General features: G+C 41.7%; 2 protein-coding genes across 7 annotated transcripts in view; one reads left to right on the top strand and one right to left on the bottom strand.

The window, feature by feature from the left end:
• tfg (trafficking from ER to golgi regulator) overlaps positions 1–9,812 on the top strand; it is a 146,324-nt gene extending 136,512 nt beyond the window's left edge. For all 6 annotated transcript variants that reach the window (XM_038801789.1, XM_038801791.1, XM_038801792.1 and 3 more), the window contains one exon: positions 8,962–9,812. In XM_038801789.1, the coding sequence (XP_038657717.1) occupies positions 8,962–9,341 (380 nt within the window). In that variant the 3' untranslated portion in view covers positions 9,342–9,812. The remainder of the gene's footprint in view (positions 1–8,961) is intronic.
• Positions 9,813–11,609: 1,797 nt separating this feature from the next.
• LOC119968873 (target of Nesh-SH3-like) overlaps positions 11,610–26,068 on the bottom strand; it is a 371,610-nt gene continuing 357,151 nt past the window's right edge. Inside the window, exons 49-51 of the mRNA XM_038801796.1 lie at positions 24,210–24,368; positions 15,194–15,316; positions 11,610–14,076 (exon numbers count right to left, since the gene is read on the bottom strand). Coding sequence (XP_038657724.1) covers positions 13,961–14,076; positions 15,194–15,316; positions 24,210–24,368 — 398 coding nt within the window. The 3' untranslated portion in view covers positions 11,610–13,960. The remainder of the gene's footprint in view (positions 14,077–15,193; positions 15,317–24,209; positions 24,369–26,068) is intronic.

Raw genomic sequence — 26,068 nt, forward strand, 5'->3', positions numbered from 1 at the left:
AAGAACCAAGAAATATATTTAGTTATGACATTGCAAGAGCCACATGACTGATCTCCAAAGTCCTGAAATTTGAGGAATTACTGAAGAAAATTGTTTTTTTTCAGCCTTGAAAGGAGGTAACTGAAAGGGAATTTCTTAGACATGTGTAAGATTCTACATGATGCAACATTTTAAAAAATAAATTGAGAGTACCCAATTCATTTTTCAATTAAGGGACTAAATTGCATGGCCAATCCACCTTACTCTGCACATCTTTGGGTTGTGGGGGCGAAACCCACGCAAGCATGGAAAGAATGTGCAAACTCCACACAGACAGTGACCCAGAGCCGGGATCGAACCAGGGATCGTGAGGCTGCAGTGCTATCCACTGCGCCACCATGCTACCCTATGATGCAACATTTCTGAAGCAACTTCTGACTTATTGAAACGTCCCAGGAGTGTAATCGGACAAAAATTGACATTACATGCACCAAGGAAGGAGATATTAGGATGGGTAATTGAAAGCTTTGGTAAGTAAGTAGTTTAAGAATCATCTTCACGAAGTAAGAGGATTAAGAGGGGAATTGAGAAGCTTCAGACTGAGATTGCAAATGCCATGGCCATGGATTCTGAGGCAAAAGAAGTGGGGGATTCTCAAGAGGCCAGAGTTGACAGAAGAGAGTTCCTGTGGATTTATAGGACTGGATATGGTCACGGAAGTTTGAAGAGACAAGGTCATGGAGAACTGTGAACAAAAGAATGAGAACTTTGAAAGTATATGTTCCATTTTAACGAATAATGCAACAAAACCACAGGAATGGTACAGTGCAGCAAAAATGCCTTAACACACATAGAAACAGAGGATGACAGGAGAACAGCAATACAGTTGCTAGGTGAGGAAAACAGCGCGAGAAGGCAGAATCTGTGAATAGTTGGCCTGCCTGAAGGACTGGAAGGTGTGAATGCCATGGGGCATGTTTCGAGGATGTTGGTGGGACTGCTGGCAGAGGGGTGCTGGACAAGGCCCCTGAGGTGGACAGAGCGCACAGCTATCTGAGGCAGAAGTCAAGTGTGGGGAAGCAGCCGTGAGCGGTGATCGCAAGATTGTGGGGAAAGAGAAGATCTTGCAGTGGGTCAGGGAGAAACGGCCCTGCTGATGGGAGGAGAACAAGGTCCGAATATACCAGGAGCTGAACTGGCAAAATGGCGTGCGTAGTTCAACAGGGCCAAGGCGGTGTTACATTGATAGCAGATCAGATTTGGGGTGCTCTACCTGGCAAAACTGTGGGTGACTTATGAAGGCCAGAAATATTATTTTGAGACCCCAGAAGCGGCCAATGACTTTATCAAAGAGCATAAACTGTGGAGAAACAGAACAATTTTGGGAGTTGGAGCTGCTGGCACTCTGGAGTAATGGAGACTGCGGGTAGAGTGGGGGTTGGAGGGAGGTTAATTTTTTTTTCCCTCCGATGTGGAAGGGTTTTCATTTTTCTTCTATTGGCGAGGTGAGGTTGGAGAAGAAACATGATCAGGGATGGCGAAAGGGGCGATCTTTGGTGGGCCAGGTAGAGGGTGAAATTAAGGGGGTCGAGCCAAAAAGGGAGGATGGTAGAGGGGAATGCAGCTGGGTGGGTTTATGGAAAAGATGGATATGGTGACTGTGTGGCACTTCAAGAACCATGGGGAAAGAGAATATTCCTGTTTCTCACATGTTTATAGAGTGTTTAAAAGAATCAACCTTTTTATGGTGAGCCGGGAGGTTTTGGTTGGGGTGGAGGGGGCAGAGTACGCAGGGATTGTAATCTCGGACCATGTGCCCCATTGGTCGGAGAGTCGGTTTAGATCGGGATGGGAGCAGAGGCTGGGTTGTAGGCTCGATTCGGGAATATTGGCAGATAGAGGGTTTTACAATAAAGTGTGGGCTGTGATTAAAGATTTTGTAGAATTGAACCAAAATGGGGAGGGGTTGGCGGCCACATTTTGGGACGCACCAGAAGTGGTGGTCCAGCGGGGGGATTATCTTGTTCAAGACAAGTGGATATGGAAAGGAGGGAGGAATATGAACGGCTAATGAACAAGATAGTTGAGGTTGAGGGGGCCCATCATGGAGGGATTGACGAGGAGGAAAAAATTGCAAGGGCAATTCGATAGGTTGATGACAGGGAGGGCGGTAGAACAGTTGCGTATGGGGGGGGCACAATATGAATACGGGGAGAAGGCAAGTTAAATGTTAGTACATCAGCTACGAAGGCAGGCCGCGTCCAGGGAAATATTAAAGATACAGACTGGGGCAGTGGATGTGGTGTCGGAAGGGGGGGTGGGGTTGGAAACAGGATGAAGGGGGGGGCGTGGGATTTTTTTTAGACAAATTGGAGTTTCCACAGTTCGGAGAAGAGACGAGGCAGGCGCTAGAGGAGCCCTTAGGGCTGAGGGAGGTATTGGACAGTTTAAGTGATACGAAGTCGGGGAAGGCCCTGGGCCTGATGGTTACCTGGCAGAATTCTATAAGGAGTTTGTGAAGGGCCTGGCACCACATCTCTTGGGGAGCGTTTAATGAGGCATTGGAGAAGGGAGAGCTGCTGGAGACGATGACGAAGGCAACGATCATATTAATACTAAAGAAAGGGAACGTTCCATTTAAATGAGGGTTATATCGACCCATATCGCTGTTAAATATGGATGTTAAAGTGCTGGCTGAGTTGGTGGCGAGACAAATGTGCCCCAGTGGACCAGACAGGTTCGTAAAGGGCAGGCAGAGTTCTAGTAATATAAGGAGGCTGTTAAGTATGGTCATGACCCTATCGAGAGTACAGGTACCGGAAGTAGTGGTGTCCATGGACTCGGGGAAGGCATTTGACTGGGTGGAGTGGCGGTACCTGTTTGAGGTCCTGGGAAGGTTCGGTTTTGGGCCGATGATTGTGGCATGGGTGTTATATATGGCACCAAAGGAGAGTACATGGACCAATGACATGGATTCACAAATCTTTGAACTGCACAAGGGAACAAGGCAGGAGTGCCTGCTGTCGCTGTTGTTGTTTGCGCTAACGATAGAGCCTCTGGCAATGACTCTTAGCGGGTCGTCATAGTGGCACGGGATTACGAGGGGATGAAGGGAGCTTTGGCTGTCGCTATACATGGACGACCAGCTATTATATGTTTCGGACCTGCTGGACAGCATGGAGAGGATAATGGGCCTGTTGGGGACGTTTGGAGCATTTTTAGGATATAATCTAAATATAGGGAAAAGTGAGGTTTTCCCGGTGAACGAGTTGGGTCAGCGAGCTAATCTAGGGGGGGGTTGCTATTTAAGGTGGGCAGAGCCAGGTTTAGGTACCTGGAGATTCAGGTGGCGGCGGAATGGGCGATGCTACATAAATGGAATCTAACAAAGCTGGTGGATGGGTTTAGGGAGGATCTGAAGAGGTAGTACACATTGCACATGACTCTGGCAGGGAGGGTCTAAATGGTGAAGATGAACATTCTGCCGAGGTTCCTGTTCATATTCCAGACACTTCCAATATTTGTCCCCAAGGCCTTCTTTTGAAAACTGGAAATGATTATCTCAGACTTTGTATGGGCTGGGAAGGTGCTACAGGTTAAGAGGATCCTGTTGCAGAGGCAGAAGGGATATTTGACGTTGCCGAACCTGCTACATTATTACTAGGCGGTGAATGTGGAGAAGGTGAGGCAGTGGTGGGAAGGAGAGGGGGCAAAATGGGTTAAGATGGAGGAAGAATTCTGTAGGGGGTCTAGTTTGAGGGCTATGGTGACGGCGACATTCCCAATGGCACCAAGGAAATACGTGGAGATCCAGTTGGTGCAGTCCACAGTAAAGGTTTGGAACCAGCTGAGGAGGCATTTCACAATAGAAGGGATGTTGGTGCTGCGACACTGTGAAAACCACGGTTTTGAGCTGGTGGGGTAAATGGTATGTATAGGAAGTGGAGAGATGTAGGGCTGGTTATGGTGAGGGATCTGTACCTGGAAGAGGGGTTTGCCAGTATGGAGGAACTGAAGGAGAGGGTAGAGCTCCCCAGCGGAAGCAAATTTAGGTACCTGCAGGTAAGGGACTTTGTGTGGAAAGTTTGGAAAGTGTTCCCCAGGTTGCCGAGGTACACCTTGTTGGAGCGATTGCTGCTTCCGGATGTGGAAGGGGAAAGTGGCAGACCAGTGTGAGAAGTGTGGGTGGGGGCCAGTGAATCACGCACATATGTTCTGGGGCTGCGAAAAGTTGGAGAGATTCTGGGCGGGAGTGTCCGCGGCGCTAACAAGAATAGTCGGGGCAAAGGTTGAGCCTGGACCCTTCGGTTGCGATGTTTGGGATATTGGAGAAGCCGGAGCTGATGGAGGGGAGGAAGGCCGACATTGCGGCCTTCGCTTCTCTGATTGCCTGGCGAAGAATTCTGTTGAGAGTGTCGGTCAGCAACACCGCCGGGGGTGGCGCCCTGGCTGGGGGACTTGTATGACTTTCTTCAGCTGGAAAAAAAATCAAATACGAATTAAGAAGTTCAGCGGAGGGCTTCGAGATAAGGTGGGGGATGTTTGTGGCCGTGTTTGAGGAGCTGCTCATCGCAGTGGGATGGGGTGAAAATAGGAAAAATTTGTACAAACTGTACAGTTGTGTGTTGGGGAGTTTGCTTCCTGAATTGTTTATATTTTGTAACCTTATATACGTTCGGAATATGAAACATTAAAAAAGATATGTGGTCTGTCTTTTTGGTCAGAGATTAGGAGAAATTTCTTCATTCAGAGGGTTGTGATTGCACTGTCATTGAGTATATTCAAGACCGAGATTGATAGATTTTTGGACTCTTGGGGTGTGAAGGAATCGAGGAATATGAGGGTCGGCAGAAGAGTGAAGTGGAGGTCCAATGTTGGCCATCATCCGAGCAGTAGCAGGCTCCTATCACTCATTTCTGTTCTTATTTCTCATTTAATTCAACTCACCATGCTCTTAGATATCTAGACCATATCACTGGATTTCCCTTCCCACCCACCATAGGTGCTCCTAAAACCTGCATCTTTGACCAAGCTGAAGTAGGCCTTTGACTCATCAGTTTTTGTCTGATTACACTTCTGAGAAGCACCCTGAGACACACTACATTGAAGACACATTGAAGTTGTTGCAAAAATTGTTGGTCGGAATGCAGGCATGTTCTGCCAAGCATGTTACTGAAATGATACATTCCTCCAGCTGTACTTCCCCAATATCTGTCACATTTATGAAATAGAATTGCTATGTTTCAAACAGGATATCCAACTGTTTCAGACAGAGCCAGCAAGTTATGTATGAAAGTTAAGTTGCAAGCTAAAGGTCTGAAATGCTGTGGACCCTCTATAAGCAAGATTTTGTGGATCATATTGTAACTAAAGTAGTCACAAATATTTTCAGGTGTCAGTCTTGTGGAGTATGCACCATATTGAAGGAGAATTCTGCATAATTTATCCTGTGATGAATATTGGTTGTTGCAAATGCAAAATTAATCCTCCTTCGGTGTACCAGTTTTAGGAACCATGAGAGTGGAACTATACATTTTTAAAAAACTCCTTTGAAATATATTAAGATAAAAATGTTATTATCACTATAAGCAAACAAGAAGTTGCTAATTTACTCCTTTTGAATACAGCATCGATGAATCCAGACCAGTTTAGGCACGTCTATTCTGAAAATGACACTGCTGCCTAGAGCTTATTTCAGTTCAAATGTCTTAATGAAAAGAAGCAAAGTATGTAATACGTGAAGGGGAAAAGAGGGTTGTACAAGGTAAGGGTGGGGAGAAGAGAGTTTTTTCAATTATAATAGACCAGCCATATTAAACTTTCTTTTGGTGAGAAGACCTGCTGTGGTGTATTGCTTGTGACAAATTGCAGTTGAGCTGTAGTCAAATGTATTAGAACCTAAATAAATATAAAGAGCTAAAGCAGCAAAAATGACTATTTTAACTCGAGTGCATTTCTTATGCCCATTTTAATGATTGGACTCGGTCCACGCATTGGTCTAAATTTCCCATAACATTTTGCAAAATAACAAAGTGTAATGATTTATGCATGACCATTATATTTTACATTATGTCACTGATCTGACCATGTGAAATACGTAATGTATGCAATTGCATTACGCTTGATATAGCTGTATAAAAATGAAAACTGCCCACAGTAGAATTGCTGAATCGTAATCAGTTCTGATTCTTTTATCCACACTGATCTACTCATGGTTGTGATTTAGGATTTGAAAATGTCTGTCCAGCTTTAACATAGCAGTCAATAACACATGTTATCAATAGCTGCAATTTGTACCTACCTATATGTACACCTCCAACTATTTTGGTTGATGAATGATAATAAGGTGTAATATATGTTTGATTATAATGGTCACCCGCAAGGCTCGGTGACATTCTCGGTGAGATAAGTGCATTAATTTGCAATCATGTAATCTGGTCAATACAGTTGAAACATGTTTAATGATGCTGTCCCTGTCATTCACTAGGAAAACGTTGACAGATATCAGCTGGCAAATGGAGTAAGTTGGGGGCATATATTGCTGTGTTTTCTTTGAAAAAGGTCTCGTGCTCATCACTCGTGCTTTTGTGTTGCATTTCTGTAGGTTCTTACTCTAATTATAGACCCATAGATAGTAAACAATAGTCCAAATTGCTGTGTGTATTGTTTTATTTATGTCGGCACGAAAATATTGCTGTGGCTCTATGATGCCATTGGTTTCTGGAACCCAACCTTGTTTACATTACCCAGTTCAGATGATGGAGTGAGGCCCTCACTCAGTGGTTGATTGCACTCTTGTAACCTAAAGGTCTTCATATCAACTTTAATTTAAAACTAAATTGTGTTAACTCAAATAAATAAAAATGTTAATTTTGTAAATTAAATTTGAGGTGCGAGAAGAAAAGACGCATATAATCTCAACTCTTTAGACTAAACTTGAGCATGACTGTCACAATTGTTGCTTTCCCTTCTTAACTAGATCAAGCGCGCATGTAGTGGATTTTCATATTTATCATGGCAAGCTTGTGTGTACATAATTCTTTTCCCTCCCTATTTCTTGGATACCTCTTTGTTCAACGACAAAGATGGATGAGGGAAAATCATTGCTCGGAAATGCATGAGCACTTGTGGGGGCGGTGAAGGCTTTTTACTCTGTACTTGCTGGCTCACGTAACTGACTTAATATAAAGACGACGATTTTACAAGCCAACAGTACTTGCATAAGATGCATTTGCTGTCTGGTTTCCTGCTCAACCTTCAGAGCCAGACAAGTCTTGCACCTATGCACTTCCTATTAGTTAAAGCACATATGGAGAAGGTTACAGTGCAAGATATAATGCCTTGATGACTAAAAGCGGTGAAAGGTAAATATAAGGGCGTGTAGCCCACATATTGGAGCAGTACATTGGAAATGCTGGTGGAATTCCAAAATCTTGACACTTTGTATTCTTAAGGATAGAATATAGGGCTAGAATACTTTTCATGGTATTTATTTTATATTCTCTGTTGCAGTGTGAGTATTGCTAGCAAGGCCAGCATTTGCCCATCCCCAATTGCCCTTGATGTGAATGGCTGGCTGGGCCATTTGAGAGGACAGTTAAGAACCCCAAGCGCATTTCTGTGGTTCTGGAGTCACGTGTAGACCAGATCAGGCAAGGATATTAGGGAACCAGATGGGTTTTTATGACAAACCAATTATATTTCATGGTCACAATTACTGAGACTAGATTTCAATTCCAGAACTTTAAATGCAATTTAAATCCCACCAGCTGCTATGGGATTTGAACGCATGCATTAGCCTGGGTTTCTGGATCAATAGTCCAGTAATATTACCATATCACTGCCTTGGGTTATCTTGAGCTATCAATCAAATGTTCCTTATATTAACCTTACTGAATTTCAAAGGAAAGTTATAGAATGTTTTAACACAGAAAGGGGTCATTTGAACTGTTTTGCCTGTGCTGTCCAATTTAGACCCATCTTTTCCCCCATAGCCCTGCAAGTTGGTCCTCCAAGTGTTTGTCCAAATGCCTTTTGAAAATTTCTATAGAATCATCTTCTGCCCTTTCAGCGAGTGCATTCCAGATCTTAAGCAACCTTTCTCCTGAACCAAAAAAATCCTTATTTTTAGTTTAAATCTGTCTTCTGGTCACTGACCAATTTGCCACTTCCTCCATATTTGCACAATTAAAGCTCCTCATTTTGAATACCTTAATTAGGTCTCCCACCCCCACTTCACCACCTCTGGCCTAAGGAGTACCAATCCCAGTTTTCAACCCGACACATTGTAACAAACATCCTCTTTGATAAAGAGTCATCCTTTTCTCTCCACAGATGCTGTCAGACCTGCTGAAATTGTCCAGTATTTTCTGTTTTTGTTTCAAGCATCCTCTGTACCCTGTCCACACCCTTGGCATTTTTCTTAAAGTGTGGTAACCATAATTTTATACATTAATTGTGTTTGAAGAACTTTTGAGACATTTCAAAGTTAGGACAGAGGGCCTATAAAAATGCAGACCTTAACCTTTTCCCTGGTGGAGCTGGAAATTACTGCATCTGCAAGTATTTACTACTAAGGCCATCGAGACTTGGCACAGATTCAGAAGACAAACTGGGAGGATGAATTGACAAGGCAGAATTTACTGTAGCCAGTGAACGGATGGCATTTGCTGTTTGCTCCTTTCAATTTCCATGAGAAGTTGTGTTGGAGGTTGCTATATGTGGGAGATCGAGATAGTTTGTCTTTGTTTCCTGCTTGGATTTCCATGAAAATGCTTTAATCTGACTAGCTGGCTTCATTCCAGCTACACACTAGCAATTCCCCAGTAAAGAATGATGTAACCGGTTGCAGTACACTGGATCTCTCAGCGAGACTATTCAAAATTCAAGACCAATAAAATTAATAATGTGCTCAAATGTTTTTCTATTATTGGGAGTGTTTAGTTATGGTGAAGATTTCTCACTTTTATATTTCTCTTCCAGGTTATAACCAACAACCAGCCTCCCAGCAGCAAGCTCAGCAATTCCAAGCTTACAATCAGCAAGCATCCCAAGCTCCTGCACCTGGATTCTCCTCTCAGGCCCAGCAATTGCCATCACAGCCTGCTCAACAATACCAAGGGGGTTCCTATGCACCACAAAATTATACGACACAACCTTCTCAGCCTGCTAACTACACAATGCCACCTGCCTCCCAGCCTGGTATAGTTCCAAATCAACCAGGGGCTTACCAACCAAGACCAGGTTTCACACCTTCCCCAGGAAGCAATGTGACACCGCCACCATCTGGGTCCAATCCGTATGCACGGAATCGTCCCCCATTCGCTCAGGGGTACACCCAGCCTGGCCCTGGCTATCGGTAAGGCTCTGTGGTTTTTGGGAAAGCTGCAAGGCTACTTACAGCTGCTAGGTAATTCCATCCATTCATGGAGAGTCCAAACCTTCTATGATCGAAATCGTTTTATAATCTAAAGCAGAGCAAGCCCTTCTAGTAGCTTCTGAATAATGGATTTTGTTCGCTGGGGAAAGAGACCAAATAGATTTGTCTTCTCCTATTTTCTGCTTTCAAACTTATCAGCATCATAGCATCAAAAACTTTTACTGAAGCACTACCTAAACATGTGTTAAGTGATTTTGAAATTGTAGACTGCCTTGGTGAAAGAACAAAGAAATTTAACTATAGTTTGGAAATAGACCATGGATGTGATTCATTTTTATTGTTAAATGGATAATGCTATGTATTGAGTGAGATCCTGATTGAATTGAGATTAGAAGTTAATATGTACAAAGAAGTAACATTCTCCTAGGAAACTAATAAAGATGTTGGAAACTTACAATTGATTTTGTTTCAACTTATTTGTTTTCTGGGTTATAATTTACACATGGTTTAATTTTATTCTAAATTTACTTTTTGTTCATTTGTCTAGTTTTCAGGATTCGGCTTATTTGTTTTCTGGGTTATAATTTACACACGGTTTAATTTTATTATAAATTAACTTTTTGTTCATTTGTTTAGTTTTCAGGAAAAAGAACAAGAATGACACTGAAGGAGGGTGGGCTTTCAGATATTCCTACTTTGGTCTTTGGCAGAGTGGGATCTTTCCCAATCTCCTGACATCTGCCTCATTTTGGACAGACCCTCGATTCCCTATTTCTGTGTCAGCAGATAATTTCCGTGCCAAAAGATAAAGTTGTTTTTCATTGCTTCTTTGATACAAGGAAGTCATTGATCAGATCCCAAAGTTGCTTCAGTCATTCTTTTCTCGGTATTTTCCTGTTGAATCTTTGTCAAACAGTCTCAAATTCTAAATTTCGATAACATCTAATTGCCTGTGATACTTCACTCTTCCATCAAGCTGACAAAAACCTTTTGGAAATATATTAGAGCCACGAGCAAAGCATTTTCACTTTTTTGGTGTCCCCAGTTTAATTTCATTCTTTTAAGGTGGCCCATTTATTCCCGTACATTTTTATGGGGAATGCCACGAAGAAGCCTTGTTGTGCTCGTATTGCTACATTTGCTGTAGCTCAATTCCACCATGGCTCCTGCCAGTAAAATGAAGTCACTGGATAGGTAACTTCGATCTCCGCATATGTGCACTTACATCTTGTGCAGATAAAAATACAAACAGGGGAGATATTACTTTTCGACATAAACAGTGACTGCAGCTCAGAAATACTTAGTTGGCTGTGATGGGCTTTGGGACATGCTAATTTATGAGAAATGTTTTATTAATGCAAGTTCTTTCTTGTTTGTACATATGTATGTCCACATGTATTTTTCTACAATATTAAGCAAGATTACATTGTCACTTAAGGTTGCTGTCTTGAAACTTCAATCAATCAATGGTAGTAAAATGTTGTAACCTTTGGTGAAGTTCGACGGAGGAGGACTTTCAACTGATCTGAAGTAATCCCACTTCAAAGAATTGAAATGATAAACTCCAAAATCATGAATAATCTTTACTTCTAGCATCCCCAATTTTCAGTATTGGTCACCAATGGGATGCATGTTGACTAGATGATGAAATTGGGAAGTGAATGGAATTTAGAAAAAAGAGAAAATAAAATGGGTTTGTTAACAGCGATGGGTGTGGTGAGTAATAAGGTGGTTGAAAATGCAAGGTGTAAATTAGGCATTGGAATCAAGTGCTGGACTGAACGTGAACATATTGAGCATTGCAGTCTGCATTTGCTCTGCACCTTCCACTGCAGCCTCAGCAATTATTTAGCTCAACTTGCTTTATCCTTCACACAAAGAAAGATCAATGAGAGAGAAGCAGCTGAGGAGACTAATGGCACCTTGCAGAATAGAGATTATTTAACTTGCCATGTGCAAAGTCTGGACGATTCACCAACAAACGTTGTTTTTGTTTGTGATATATATGGAAATAGATGTGGGGGGGGGGGTGTTAGTGTTACAATGATATACAATGACTTGCATTTCATGCCAAGGTGTGATCAAAACAAATTTAGCACATTCACGTAAGGAGTCACTAAGGATTTAGTTAACGAGGTAGGTTTTAAGAAGAGTCTTCAAAAAGGAGAGGTTTTGTGGTCTATTGGCAAAGAGTTACATTAAGATTGAATTGTGAATGTGTTGACGGCCCCAGAACAAACAACGTAATAAAGGTTCGCATTAAATTTTATTTTACTTATGTCTTTATTCTCAAGAGTATGACAGCATAAATGACTGCTATAGGCAACCTTGCAAAATTTATCAAAAACTCTGCTCAAGTAAAGCTGCTGACAATCTAAATACTAACTTGCAGCCACGTTTTCAGAACTAAACTCATTAGTAACAATGTCACATGGGAGAGAAAATTGTATGCATTAGTATGTATTACGTAATCTATAATATCCATTTGTGGTAAGAATGAGGCAATAACTTCTACAAATACTGAATAAATTGCAAGACCATCAAAGCTAAATGTCTGCGAACATTTGGTAGCTGAGCATCCTTGTGTGGGTGGAGATTTGATTGCATATTTCAGCCTCGGTGTTTTCAGCAACTCTGTGGGGTTAGCAGAAATTAGCAACTGAATACCAAAGAATAATGCTTCGAATGTTCTTATCTGAGGACATGACAACAGGATAGTTGAGGACGTCCATTTTTGGATGATGCTCACTGAGTTATGGGATTTCTGTACGAACCTGGATAATTGTTTGATAGCTGAGTGCTTCTGCAGAAGCTTAGTTCGATATGTAAGTCCAGCTTCTGTACATAGGCATGGCCAATGTTCGGCTACAGGTATGCTGGCACAGGCAGGTGATGTTTTGTTCCTCTACCATTATGAACAGAGATTTGTTGATTATATATTTCTGTGGTGAAATTTTTGTGTTCTGCCTTGTCTATCATGCGCAGTTTAGCCTCTTGTAGGATGAGCATCTATATACATGCTTTGGTAACCAAACATTTTTGTGTGCACATAGACATATGACAACAAGGAAGTGCGCAGTAAACATTTTAATCCCGGTATGCCACCATTTGGCAGACCAGCATCTCTGCTTGTGCTGAGACTGGTGGGTTACGTCTCCAATTTGGTGTATGGAAATCTGGGCATGCACAGATACTCGGTGGCTCGGTCTCTGCGAACATGTGCAGATAAGGGAGCCTTGTGAATGTAAAACGTATCAATAATTGGTCCAGCAAAGCTGCTAACTATCAAAATATTAACTGTAACCATGTACGTAGAATTAAACTCTGATTAGCAACATCGCTAAAGGGAAACTGTATATTAGTATTATTTAACTTCTATTATCCATTTGTGGTATGACTGAGGCAAGGCAATCTCCAGAAATACTGAATAAATCGCCCTTAAGCATACGTGTGGATGTTTGTTAGTTGGCCATCTCTTATGTGGGTACTATTGTTGATGGCTGTTTGTAGATGTATAGTCGGGTTGCTCGCCATAACATGGATATTTACATGCACTGAGCAAAAAGAAATTGACGTTTTACAAATTTTGAATGTGTTAAAATATCTTGGCTGTAAATATTTAGTTTTGTTCTGTACTGAATAAAGTAATGTATGATCAGCTTACAAGCAAACCAAGAGATTTGTATCCATGGGTACCTCCCTGCCTTAAGTACACTTTGGAACAAAATCAAAGCAGATGAAGTAGTTACTCTACACAATATTATTTTGGGTACAATTTGTAATATTACAGGCTGCTAAGGGTACCCAATAAGAGAAGCTTCTCCATTCTGTTGCTGAAGCTCATTTGTTCAGCAAATCTAAATAAAAAAACCCTTCTATACTTTGTGAATAGAAGTTACAATTTATGTTCTGTGGTTTTAAATACATTCCTGATAAATAACATTTAAACTATTATATTCAGAACTTAGGGCATAGGGAGCCAGCTTCCCAATATCAAAACCTGTTTTCAAAAAAATTAGGATGTTTGTTTTGATAAATAAAACACATTTTATAGGACTTTTTGACCAGGGCCATGTCCAAAGACAAACTTGTTACAAGGTTACAAAGTCCTGGGCAGTGCTATCATTTATTTACAGCACACTTGATGAGTCATGAGCATTAATTTATTTTTTGTATGTTTAGATGTATATTTAGATGTTTACATCAATTTTCAAATGGCCACTACTGCTTCTCGAAGCAGCACTTTTAAAATAAGAGAAATAAAACGTCAGATGACATGGTGAATAAGTGAGGGCTGGTCAGAAAATTGCTGAATCGCTTTGTTAATATCGCTATTTACTGCCCAGTTTGGTGATCACGTTGATCGAAAGCCACTTAGGTTGTGGAATAATTACAATTATGTGCCTTGGAATGGATGAAATTCACCCTGTGCCACATATATAAAGATATCTATATGGCTTCTTAAAAAATAACATTCTGTATATTACATGGTCTATTTGAATCTTACATTGAATATAAGGAACAATATTGATGGAATATTATAGATCAGTTCCTTTGGTTTTTGCTGCTGCTTCTTGGTTTCTTGTATGGTAGTTTTTGGATTCACCATTGTCCAGGTATGGCTATACCACATTCGTACCAATGGACATAATTGATATGTGTTCGTCCACCTATTGTACCAAACATAACCGGCTCCTGGCGAACACTTCGGTAAAAACCTAGAAATTACAAGAAAACAGCCTTACTTAAAACAACTTGATAGTATTGGTGCTTATAAATTAAACATGATTATTTTCTCCCTCTGGGCAACTAGTAATTTCGACAATCCGTTATATACAAATATAAAAATGCTTCCTTTTTGAATGTACACTTCTTCCCCTTCAACAGTGTGGTGAACATTTTGTTTATAAACTGATGTTTTAAATGTCCAATTTAGCACTATCCTGGACATTCTCAAATCTGATTTCCCTCCATACTGGATTACCCAGGTGATGTCAACAATTTGTAATAGCTCCAGCGCAAACACTAAAGAGTATTTGGCTGGCCGACACAAGGAAACCACAGTAAAGACAAATGTGAAATACAGTGGTTGCAGTCAATGAAGTTACTGTGAAAAACCCCATGTCGCCACATTCTAGCGTACACAGAGGGAGAATTCAGAATGTCCAATTCACCTAACAAGCACACCTTTTGGGACTTGTGGGAGGAAACCGGAGCACCCGGAGGAAACCCACGCAGGCACGGGGAGAACATGCAGACTCTGCACAGACAGTGAACCAAGTCGGGAATCAAACATGGGACCCTCGAGCTGTTAAGTAACAGCGCTAACCACTGTGCTACCGTGCCACCTAGAGATCCTGAAAACAGCTTTTATAGATTGAACAAAGGGAATAGAGTGGGGAAGAAAGAAAAGCACCAACATTTTCAATAATATCTGTAGCCTCCTTATAAACTACCAAAGGTCATGTCAAAGATTACAATTTCTCCTTGTGAGCATTATTCAGAACAGCATTGAGACTCATGCATTCTGAAGACAATGAACGGTAGAGTTTCTACGCAGAATACAATTTTAATTTTTAAAATAGTAACGTTGGAAGAAGAGGAACATGGGTTTGAATCACATTCTGTGGCTCTCAGCAGAAGTTGTAGCATCACACACAACAAATGTAGCTTTAAGGTAGATTGTGCTACTGGGTTCAATCTGACTGATATAACCCAGTAAAGACTAGTGCAATGCTTTCATCTCTACTAGTTAATCATTTACTTGTATATTGCATAATCTCGGACTAGCAGAAAACAAGATCAGGAGACTATAATTATGGAGATTTAACTTGCCTTGTCTGATTGGCAGTTGTTCAGGAAGGAGCTGTTCTCCTGTTCTACCATCCAGGAATGAGTCCACAAACTGACAGTGATCCTCCCCATATCCAGATAAATCTCCTATGTTGTAGAAAATTCCTTTTTTTTTTGAAGGATAAAGAAGAGGTTCAGGAACAATCATCATTTAAGATTTTCTCATGCACTGATTCTCACAATTGTAGATAATTGTTGTTTCAGTGGATAATCTGTTAGTAAAGGATTTGAATTGTGTGAAAATTACAGTGACTTGCATGCTAACATTAATTAGACATTGGATTCACAATTTATAAGGTAGTTACTGGAAAATTAAATTGCCATGAATTTCATTCAAGCATACGGGATAAACATACATTTTAAACATTTAGAGTTCATTATTTATAACCTTCATTCTGAATTTGAACAACTGAATAATGTGACCTGATCAGTATTTTAATGTGGAAAGTGAAATGTACTCATAAACTTCAAGCTCCCCACTGTTGTGGGCCCATAGTACACTTCCCAGTCACGATGTTCAACTACTCAGCTGGATGGTGGCATTAGAATAATTCTTGAACTGATTACAGTTGGGTTGGGAAACTGAATTGAGATGAACCTGCCAATAAATTTATAGGAAACAGAACGAATGTGCCAGTTTTTTTGTTTCCATGGCCTTATGCTGAAATTATCAGCAGGAGGAATTTAACTGCCATGGTTAGTTCTTCTCTGAGTTTATAGTGTTGTATGTGGCATCCAGCCCCACACATCACAAAGGCTTTTTCAAGCAAATATCCAGAAAGGAAAGTGACTTATTCCATAGTTTTTAATTGCTTGTTTGAGAACAATCTCCCAAGCAAAGTAGTGATGATAATCACTGATAATAGCGATGATGATAATCTGAAAATAGAAGCCACTCTTGTGGTTATTAAGTCATGTGGAGGAACAATCCTTAACAGGTGTACTCAGTGGATCATTAGGTTATATATTTGCAGAGATTTAAGAGCGGTAACCCTATCGTACTGATAAATGTCAGATGTGAATATTACTAGTTATTTGTGTACTTCCAACATGGCCTCCTAACTTTTCGCTACATAGCACGTTGAAATCACCAAAAATAATGGCAACACTACATTCAGATCAAGTGTCCAATATCCCTGCTGCAGCTTTTCTCTTTCTCACATTCATGCAGGCATGGATTGTCAATAATATTGGATTGGATTGGTTTATTGTCACGTGTACCGATGTACAGTGAATAGTATTGTTCTGCGTGTAGCTCAAACAGATCATTCTGTACATGAAAAGAAAATACATAATAGGGAAAACATAAAATACACAATGTAAATACAGTACACAGACACAAGCATTGGGTGAAGCACAAAGGTGTGCAGTACTACTCAGTAGAGGAGATGTGTGAAGAGATCAGATCAGTCAATAAGAGGGTCGTTTAGGAGTCTGGTAACAGCGGGGAAGAACCTGTTTTTGAATCTGTGCGTGTTCTCAGACTTTTGTATCTCCTGCCTGATGGAAGAAGTTGGAAGAGTGAGTAAGCTGGGTATGAGGAGTCTTTGATTGTGCTGCCCGCTTTTCCAAGGCAGCTGCAGGTGTAGAGAGAGTCAATGGATGGGAGGCGGGTTTGTGTGATGGACTGGGCGGTGTTCTCGATTCTCTCTAGTTTCATGCGGTCATGAGCCAAGCAGTTGCCATCCCAGGCTGTGTTAATCACCCATGGGCCACAACCCCTCCATATGGTCCAAGTAGATTTCTCAGCCCATGATAGTGGTAGGAGTGACCACCGCATAATCCTTACGAAGGTGAAGTCCAGTCTTCACACTGAGGATGCCCTCCATAGCATTGTGTGGCATTACCATTGTACCGATTGAGAGATTCCCACAATCAGTAAGAATAAACAACACCTCCATGATAGTCATCAATATCAGGGCCCCACAAGGCTGCGTACTTAGCCCCCTACTATACTCCCTATACACAACACGACTGCGTTTGCTACAAGTTGCTGATGACACGACCGTAGTAGGTCGGATCTCGAACAATGACGAGTCAGAATACAGGAGGGAGACAGAGAACCTAGTGGAGTGGTGTAATGACAGCAATCTCTTCAAATTCCTAGGTGTGCACATCACCAACAATCTGTCCTGGTCCACCCACATTGACACTACGACCAAGAAAGCACACAGTGCCTATACTTCCTCAGGAAACTAAAGAAATTCAGCATGTCCATATTGACTCTTACCAGCTTTTACAGGTGCACCACAGAAAGCATCCTATCTGGCTGCATCACAGCCTGGTATGACAACTGCTCAGCCCAAGACCGTAAGAAACTTCAGAGAGTCGTGAACACAGCCCAGTCCATCACACGAACCTGCCTTCCATCCATTGACTCTATCTACACCTCCCGCTGCCTTGGGAATGCGGGTAGCATAATCAAAGACCCCTCCCACCCGGCTTACTCACTCTTCCAACTTCTATCGGGCAGGAGACACAAAAGTCTGAGAACACGCACAAACAGATTCAAACATAGGTTCTTCCCTGCTGTTACCAGACTCCTAAATGACCCTCCTATGGACTGATCAGATTAATACTACACTCCTGTATGCTTCACCCGATGCCGGTGTGTATATGTATTTACATTGTGTACCTTGTGTTGCCCTTTACATATTTTCTTTTCATGTACTAAAGGATATGCTTGAGCTGCACACAGAAATATACTTTTCACTGCACCTCGGTACACGTGACAATAAACAAATCTAAAATCCAAAACAGGTAGAAATTCACAAATGGACATTCATGAGGTATCGTGGGTGGTCATCAGCAGCAGAATTATATTCTGCCATAATCTGTAACCTCAGCCCAGAAAACACTTCATGATATCATTAGGGTAGCCAATGCTGGCTCAATGAGGGTGTATCTAAATGTGAGATGCCAACTTGGTCAAGCTACAACACAGGGCTATGCATGTGCAGAATGTAGGAATGAATTTAAGATATATTGTATTATATATATTTGGCGCAGTAAGGGTTAAAAGCTTGGTACAGTGTTTGACTGCTGCAGTCATGTTTTTAAAAAAATCTAGTTTGAAAGACAGCTCGACTTTTTGGAGACGGAGGTGCAATTAAAGCATAATGGACTTTTGTTTATATTAAGAGGGTTCCCTGGGGAGTCAGTAATTAGAGACGTTGTGCTTAGTTAATGGCAGGAGCCACGGGCTGAAGCAGTTTCTGCAGGTTAAACAAGTTTAGTTTTAGATTGGGATGTGTCCAGCCAAGCAGCTACTCTCAATACAGTGAGGTTAGATCTGTGTAGACACACTAGCAGTTTCTTTACAAATAGTTCAGTTAAAGATTTAACTGGGGACAGACAGAAGTGTCTGACCTCAAGACAATGAGTTAAAGATTTTCCTACGAACAGAATAGGAGCAATTTCAAAGGCTGGCAATTTTAACAGTAAATTGAGACAGACAAGAATCGGCAGCTGGTTCCTGAAGCAATCCACTTGTTTTCTCAAAGTGGTTTATCCAAGATATCTGTTTACAGCAAGTATTCCTGAGTCTGCTAACTGTATTTAAAAGTGGATTGTGACCCGAGATTAGTCTGTTTGAGTGGAGTGGAGATGAGGATAGCAGTTTGGAGTTAGTGTTTCATGTTATTGTTAAGCCTTGTCGAATGAGTAATTGTGAGCTATCTTCTATGATATTAAAGATATTTTAATCCTCTTAGTAATAAAGTTTGTTCTAATATACCATATCCCATTTGTGCGTGGAATCACTCCTGGAGCGAAGTATCCTTTCCTCACGGCCTTACAAATTAAATTAAATATTGGGGTTTCTGTCCAGTATCCTAGCAACTACTGGGGTCTGGTCCAGGATTGTAATATGCACATGATAAATAGCGGAAAAAGTATGCCGTAGATATAGTGAAGTGATCCCATTACCAATGGGTCAGATCAAAACATTGCAATCCAGATGTGAAAGGTGGTGGACAAATAAATAACTAATCAGAGGAAGACGCTCCACAAACATCCTCACCGGCAATGATCACAGACCCCAGCACAAGATAATCTGTAGGGATTGTTACCTCTGTGACACTCCAGTCCACTTCTCCATCAGCCCCGACACAAACATTCCCTTTGCATAGCACCTCCCCACATAATCGCGGAAGGTGTGAAACCTAACCCTTTACCTCCTCCCTCTTCACCAGGCCTCAAATACACCTTGCAGGTGAAGCAGCATTTTAGTAGCACTTCCATCAATTTATTCTGCTGTTTTTGCTGCTGACAAGGCATCTTCTCTACATTGGGGAGACTAAATGATAACTGGATGATTACTTTATGGAACACCTTCACTCAGTCCTTAAGCATGATCCCGACCTTGCCATTTCAATCCAGCTGGCATTCCTACATTTTAGTCCTTAACCTGCTGCAATGTTGCAGTGAAGTCTAACGCAAACTGGAGGAACAGAACCTCATCTTCCAATAAGGCACGTTGCAGCTTTTTGGACTTAACGTTGAGTTCAACAAAGTCAGACCATGAACTCCCTTCCATTTTCATTTTTTCCTCAAAGCTCCCCATTCACCGAGCCACCTGGAACTTGTTTTGCTTTCACAATGTTGACCCTTATTCTGCTATTAACACATTCAGCTACTTTACCTTTACACCATTATTAGCACCCCCTTTATCTTTAACACAACCATTAACATTCCCTTTCTCTTGTGTCCATGATTTATTTGTCTCCTGAGCTCCCACCTGTCTTTGACCTTCTGCACCTTCACCATCCTCCATCTGTGTAATCACATGTCCAGCCCTCTTCAGCTCTGAAGAAGTCATAAGGACTTGAAATCTATTTGTCTCCACAGATGCTGCCAGACCTGATGGGTCCAGCATTTTCTGTTTTTTATTAAAGTGAAACAATATTTTTATATAATTTACAGTGCAGAAGGAGGCCATTCGGCCCATCGAGTTTATACCAGCCCTGAAAGACCACCCTACCTAAGCCCACACCTCCACCCTAACCCAGCAGTCCTACCTAACATTTGGACACTCTGGGGCAATTTAGTGTGACCAATCCACCTAACCTGAAGATCTTTGGACTGTGGGAGGAAACCGGAGCACCCGGAGGAAACCCACACTGAGACGGGGAGAACGTGCAGACTTCGCACAGTGACCCGAGCCGGGAATCGAACCCGGGTCCCTGTGAAGCAACAGTGCTAACCAATGAGCCACCGTACTGGCCAAGACATCATCACTGTGCTGGCCGGGAATCGAACCTGGGTCAACTGCTTGGCAGGCAGTTATGCTTCCCACTACACCACCATCGCTCACTTTTGAGTCAATGATAAGTGAGCACTTACTATAAATGTCAGCTGTGCAGCTGGCACCCACAGCATAAATTAATTATCAAATTTCTCAGAGAACCCTTTATGAGTGGCAATTGCTCCATCCTTCTATTTTGTTGACCTACGTTTTGATTGCGCCCACTAGGAACTAATCTTGCTATCCCCTTCAACTTGTTTATGCCCGCCCAACAGTGTTCCCTTAGACCTTGCCAGCAGATTAACAATGGCTTTCTACTTTCCACGTTTCCCATCTGTTCACTCAGGAATGTGACCCTTTCCATCTACAACCATACCAACATCATAGATTTGGTTGAAATTTCTCTAATGGTGGCAAAACTGTGCCCCTTACTGGAGCCACCCAGGGTAGGTTTGGAGGAGCACCGACAGAAAAACTAAGATATTCTTGAATATTTTAAATGACCTTAACTGCTTGCTTCATGTTACTTTTTTTGAATTTCAATTAACCCTCAACTTTGAATCCTTGGGAATGGAAATTTTTCCATTGCATTTTATTCTTCAAATGCATTCTTCGCCGACCTCTACATAGAACATATAGTGCAGAAGGAGGCCATTTGGCCTATCGAGTCTGCACCGACCCACTTAAACCCTCACCTCCACCTTTACCCAGAGAGTAGTGGGGGCATGGAATGCACTGCCTGTGGAAGTAGTTGAGTCGGAAACGTTAGGGACCTTCAAGCGGCTATTGGATAGGTACATGGATTAGGGTAGAATAATGGAGTGTAGGTTAACTTCTTAAGGGCAGCACGGTAGCATTGTGGATAGCACAATTGCTTCACAGCTCCAGGGTCCCAAGTTCGATTTCGACTTGGGTCACTTTCTGTGTGGAGTCTGCACATCCTCCCCGTGACTGCGTGGGTTTCCTCCCACAGTCCAAAGATGTGCAGGTTGGGTGGATTGGCCATGAAAAATTGTCCAAAATTCTATGATTAACCTAGGACAAAAGTTTGGCGCAACATCATGGGCCGAAGGGCCTGTTCTGTGCTGTATTTCTCTATCTTCTCTATCTATCCACCCTATCCCCGTAACCCAGTAATCCCTCCTAACCTTTTTGGACACTAAGGGCAATTTATCATGGCCAATCCACCTAACCTGCACGTCTTTGGACTGTGGGAGGAAACCGGAGCACCTGGAGGAAACCCACAGACACGGGGAGAACGTGCAGACTCCGCACAGACAGTGACCCAGCGGGGAATCAAACCTGGGACCCTGGCGCTGTGAAGCCACATTGCTAGCCACTTGTGCTACCATGCTGCCCCTGATTTACATATCTTGTAAATTTCTGAGGCAGTCTGTCTATCCCTGGAATCGAAACAATGATTAGAAGAATCAATTCAACGGTGATGTTAGTTTTACTGTATCTCTGTTTTTCCCCTTATGAGGGTAAATTGCTTTCTGTATCCTCTGCACTAATCTTAAAAAGATTTTAATTTTTCTTCTGTATTACTTTTTGAAACTCGCCACATCCATAGTGTTTTCAAACTTTATTTCCTGTTGATTTCCCAAAAGTACTCATCAGCTGTTGCAAGTAACTTGTTTGTCTCCATCTCAATAGCCAGTAACGAACAACAGATTGTGTTTCCCGTTCTGTCAATGTTAATTATACGATCACCATAATGAGTTCGTTTTTTATTAAATGAAGAACTCAATTTTTAGGACTTTGGATCCTATTTTCTGGTTTTATTCTGCTCTTCTACGTTTTTTTAAATAACTATTTACCATTTCTTCCGCAATCATTATGTTCTCAATCAGAGTTGATCTCTGGCCAGCAGATCAGCACTTGAGATTTTAGTCGAGTAACAGATGCATTTTCAACTTCATAACCAAGAAGGTGCTTCAGGAAATCTTTACTGAAAGAAAACTCCCCCCTGGATTTTCTATAGCTTTTATTAAAGGGGCAATATTGTCTGAGGCAGCTTTGATATAACAAGGGGAACACTGATGCGGTTGGTGACACGATTCAATCATGTCAATCTCATTACCTGCAAATTTAACATGCCAACATTAGAAATTTCTTGCAGCTTCCAATATGTTGATGGATTACTGTGAAAAATATTTTAGGACGGAGTATACCCAAACAATCTTAATTTAGCAGCACTGTCCTTTTCCCATCTGTTCGTGGATCCACATTGACTCCAGGTTAATCAATGCCTTGATTTTAAAATTCTCATCTTTATTTCCCTCCATGGCCTCGCCTCTCCCTAGCTCAGTAATTTCCTCCAGCCCAAAACCTCCAAGTTTGACTTTTTTATTTGTTCCATCATCCTTGACCATGTCTTCAACTGCAAAGGTCCTGAGCTCAGAAATTCCATTCCTTAACTTCTCCATCACTTCATCCCTCTCTCTTCCTTGGAAAAACTCTGCTCAACATCTTCTCTACCATATCCTTATGTGGCTTCATGACAACTTTTGTTTTGGTATGCTCCTGTGAAGCAAATACAAAGAAAAGTACAGCACAGCAACAGGCCCTTCGGCCCTCCAAGCCCGTGCCGACCATGCTGCCCGACTAAACTACAATCTTCTACTCTTCCTGTGTCCGTATCCCTTTATTCCCCTTAAATGTCACTATCGTCCCTGCTTCCACCACCTCCTCCGGCAACGAGTTCCAGGCACCCACTACCCTCTGTGTAAAAAAACTTGCCTCGTTACATCTACTCTAAACCTTGTCCCTCGCACCTTAAACCTATGCCCCCTAGTAATTGACCCCTCTACCCTGGGGAAAAGCCTCTGACGATCCACTCTGTCTATGCCCCTCATAATTATGTAGACCTCTATCAGGTCGCCCCTCAACCTCCGTCGTTCCAGTGAGAACAAACAAGTTTATTCAACCACTCCTCATAGCTAATGCCCTCCATACCAGGCAACATCCTGGTAAATCTCTTCTGCACCCTTCTCTAAATCCTCCGCATCCTTCTGGTAGTGTGGCGACCAGAATTGAACACTATACTCCAAGTGTGGCCTAACTAAGGTTCAATACAGCTGCAACATGACTTGCCAATTCTTACACTCAATGCCCCGGCCAATGAAGGCAAGCATGCCGTATGCCTTCTTGACTACCTTCTCCACCTATGTTGCCCCTTTCAGTGACCTGTGGACCTGTGCACCTAGATCTCTCTGACTTTCAATACTCTTGAGAGTTCTACCATTCACTGAATATTCCCTACCTGCATTAGACCTTCCAAAATGCAATACTTCACATTTGTCTGGATTAAACTCCATCTGCCATCTCTCCGCCCAAGTCTCCAAACAATCTAAATCCTGCTGTATCCTCTGACAGTCCTCATCGCTATCCGCAATTCCATCAACCTTTGTGTCGTCTGCAAACTTACTAATCAGACCAGTTACATTTTCCTCCAAATCATTTATATATACTACGAACAGCAAAGGTCCCAGCACTGATTCCTGCGGAACACCACTAGTCACAGCCCTCCAATGAGAAAAACACCATTCCATTGCTACTCTCTGCCTTCTATGACCTAGCCAGTTCTGTATCCACCTTGCCAGCTCACCCCTGACCCCGTGTGACTTCACCTTTTGTACCAGTCTACCATGAGGGACCCTGTCATCTTGGAAAGCTTTATTTTGTTAAAAGCGCGCTATGAGGGCAAGTTCTTGTTGCAATTACAATAACGTTTAAGAAAAAAAATCATACCCGAGAGGGAATTACTGAGATAAATCTTATATCTCAGTGAGTTACACAGAATGATGCCAACAAATTTCCTGTACCGGGTTCGTTTGACAAACCGCTTGCCTTGACATTCTGAGTACGAATCAAATTTGAAGGAGTATTGAGTCCAGATGGCATCTTTCCCTGTTAAGTAAAGAGCAGAAAGTAAGAGTAAAGGTTGTCCTGTTCTCTTCCAGTGCTACAATGGACTAGTTCATAACATGGTCACTATGATACCACTTATAATAATAATCTTTATTATTGTCACAAGTAGGCTTACTGAAGTCACTGTGAAAATCCCCAAGTTGCCCAATTCCAGCGCCTGTCCGGAATTGAGGGAGAATTCAGAATGTCCAAATTACCTAACAGCAATTCTTTCGGAACTTGTGGGAGGAAACCGGAGCACCCGGAGGGAACCCACACAGACACGGGGAGTACGTGCAGACTCCACACAGACAATGACCCAAGTGAGAATTGTACCTGGGAGCCTGGCGCTGTGAAGCAGCAGTGCAAACCACTGTGTTACCATGCCGCCCAAGTACCATGCTACTTGTTACAGTCTTTGGTCCATTTTGCACAAACATTTCAACAATAAGCAGACCAGGTATATGTTTCCATGTTATTTGTCCGCATCAAAAAAAACCTGTTGGCTTTCTGACAGCTATTTCTACGGGCACTGTGAATGCTATTTCATGATTGGTGGCCGGGGAGTATAAACATAGAAATGTTAATCTCTTTGGATTCACGGTTTTCTTTGTGTCCCCTTTTCTACCCCTTCTGCAATAGAAAGTTGTCACCCCAGAAAACAACACCCTGGTCATCTAGCTGAGAGCTCATGTGGTCAAGATAATTGGATTGAAGCGATAGGCCTAAACCTCTTTCTGGGGGTGAACCAAGTATTAAGCGCTAGACAAATTCACCAATTGGACACCCAATGGGAAAATTCACTTTTATTAATTTGAAAAACTAACAAAGGGACATTGATTCCATAAAATAAAGTTGTAGTTTGCCGAGAAAATGTCATGTGCGCTGATTTTCCATTTTTGCGGAAAACAAAAGTGCATTTCCAGAGGCTCCTCCCAAAAAAAATCTGATAACTCAATGGGAACTGTGCACTCAAAGGAATGATGAATCATTAGCTTTGATTGCAGGGAATAGCAGCCCATTTGTAAATTACATGATGGGCAAAGCTTCTGCTTCACTGTTTCCATGGAAAACAGAAAGAGAAATGTGGAAACTGAACACAGATTAAAAATGATAGAAATCATGTAATTAAGAAAAATCTATTGATTTAGTCAGTTGTTGTAAACCACTAATCCAATTTCCATTGTCTGCTTCACATCATCACAATGAAATGCTGAAAAAAATGAAGAACTGGACCATTAATGACAAAACAAACAAAAAAGGATTGTAGATCACATTTTCATGAAGATGATATCCCTTTATATACCTTTCCCCCAATATACCAAAATCCCAAATTTCTCTAAGTAATGTCAAAGGGGACAGTATTATTAATATGTTTAAGTTGATCGCTGACCGATAACAAATTGATAGTTGAGTAAAAGAGGCACGAGTGACTGATTCTGTACAAACCATCACTGCATTAAGTTTGATGTATAACTATTGATGAATTATAAAAATAACCTGCAACACAGACCAAAAAGCTTTCTTAGTGAGCTCCTAAGTATTAAATGTTCAGCATGAGGTAACCACCTCATATTAAACTAAAATCATGCATGTGGTATATTTCATTGTATGCTTGGCTTCACCATTCAGCTGAGCCCAACCTTGGCAGATTTTAATGCTATTAATATTCATCTTCCATACTTTCATCAGAGAAATAT

This window comes from Scyliorhinus canicula, chromosome 7 (genome assembly GCF_902713615.1).
Source record: "Scyliorhinus canicula chromosome 7, sScyCan1.1, whole genome shotgun sequence".
Lineage (NCBI taxonomy): Eukaryota > Metazoa > Chordata > Chondrichthyes > Carcharhiniformes > Scyliorhinidae > Scyliorhinus > Scyliorhinus canicula.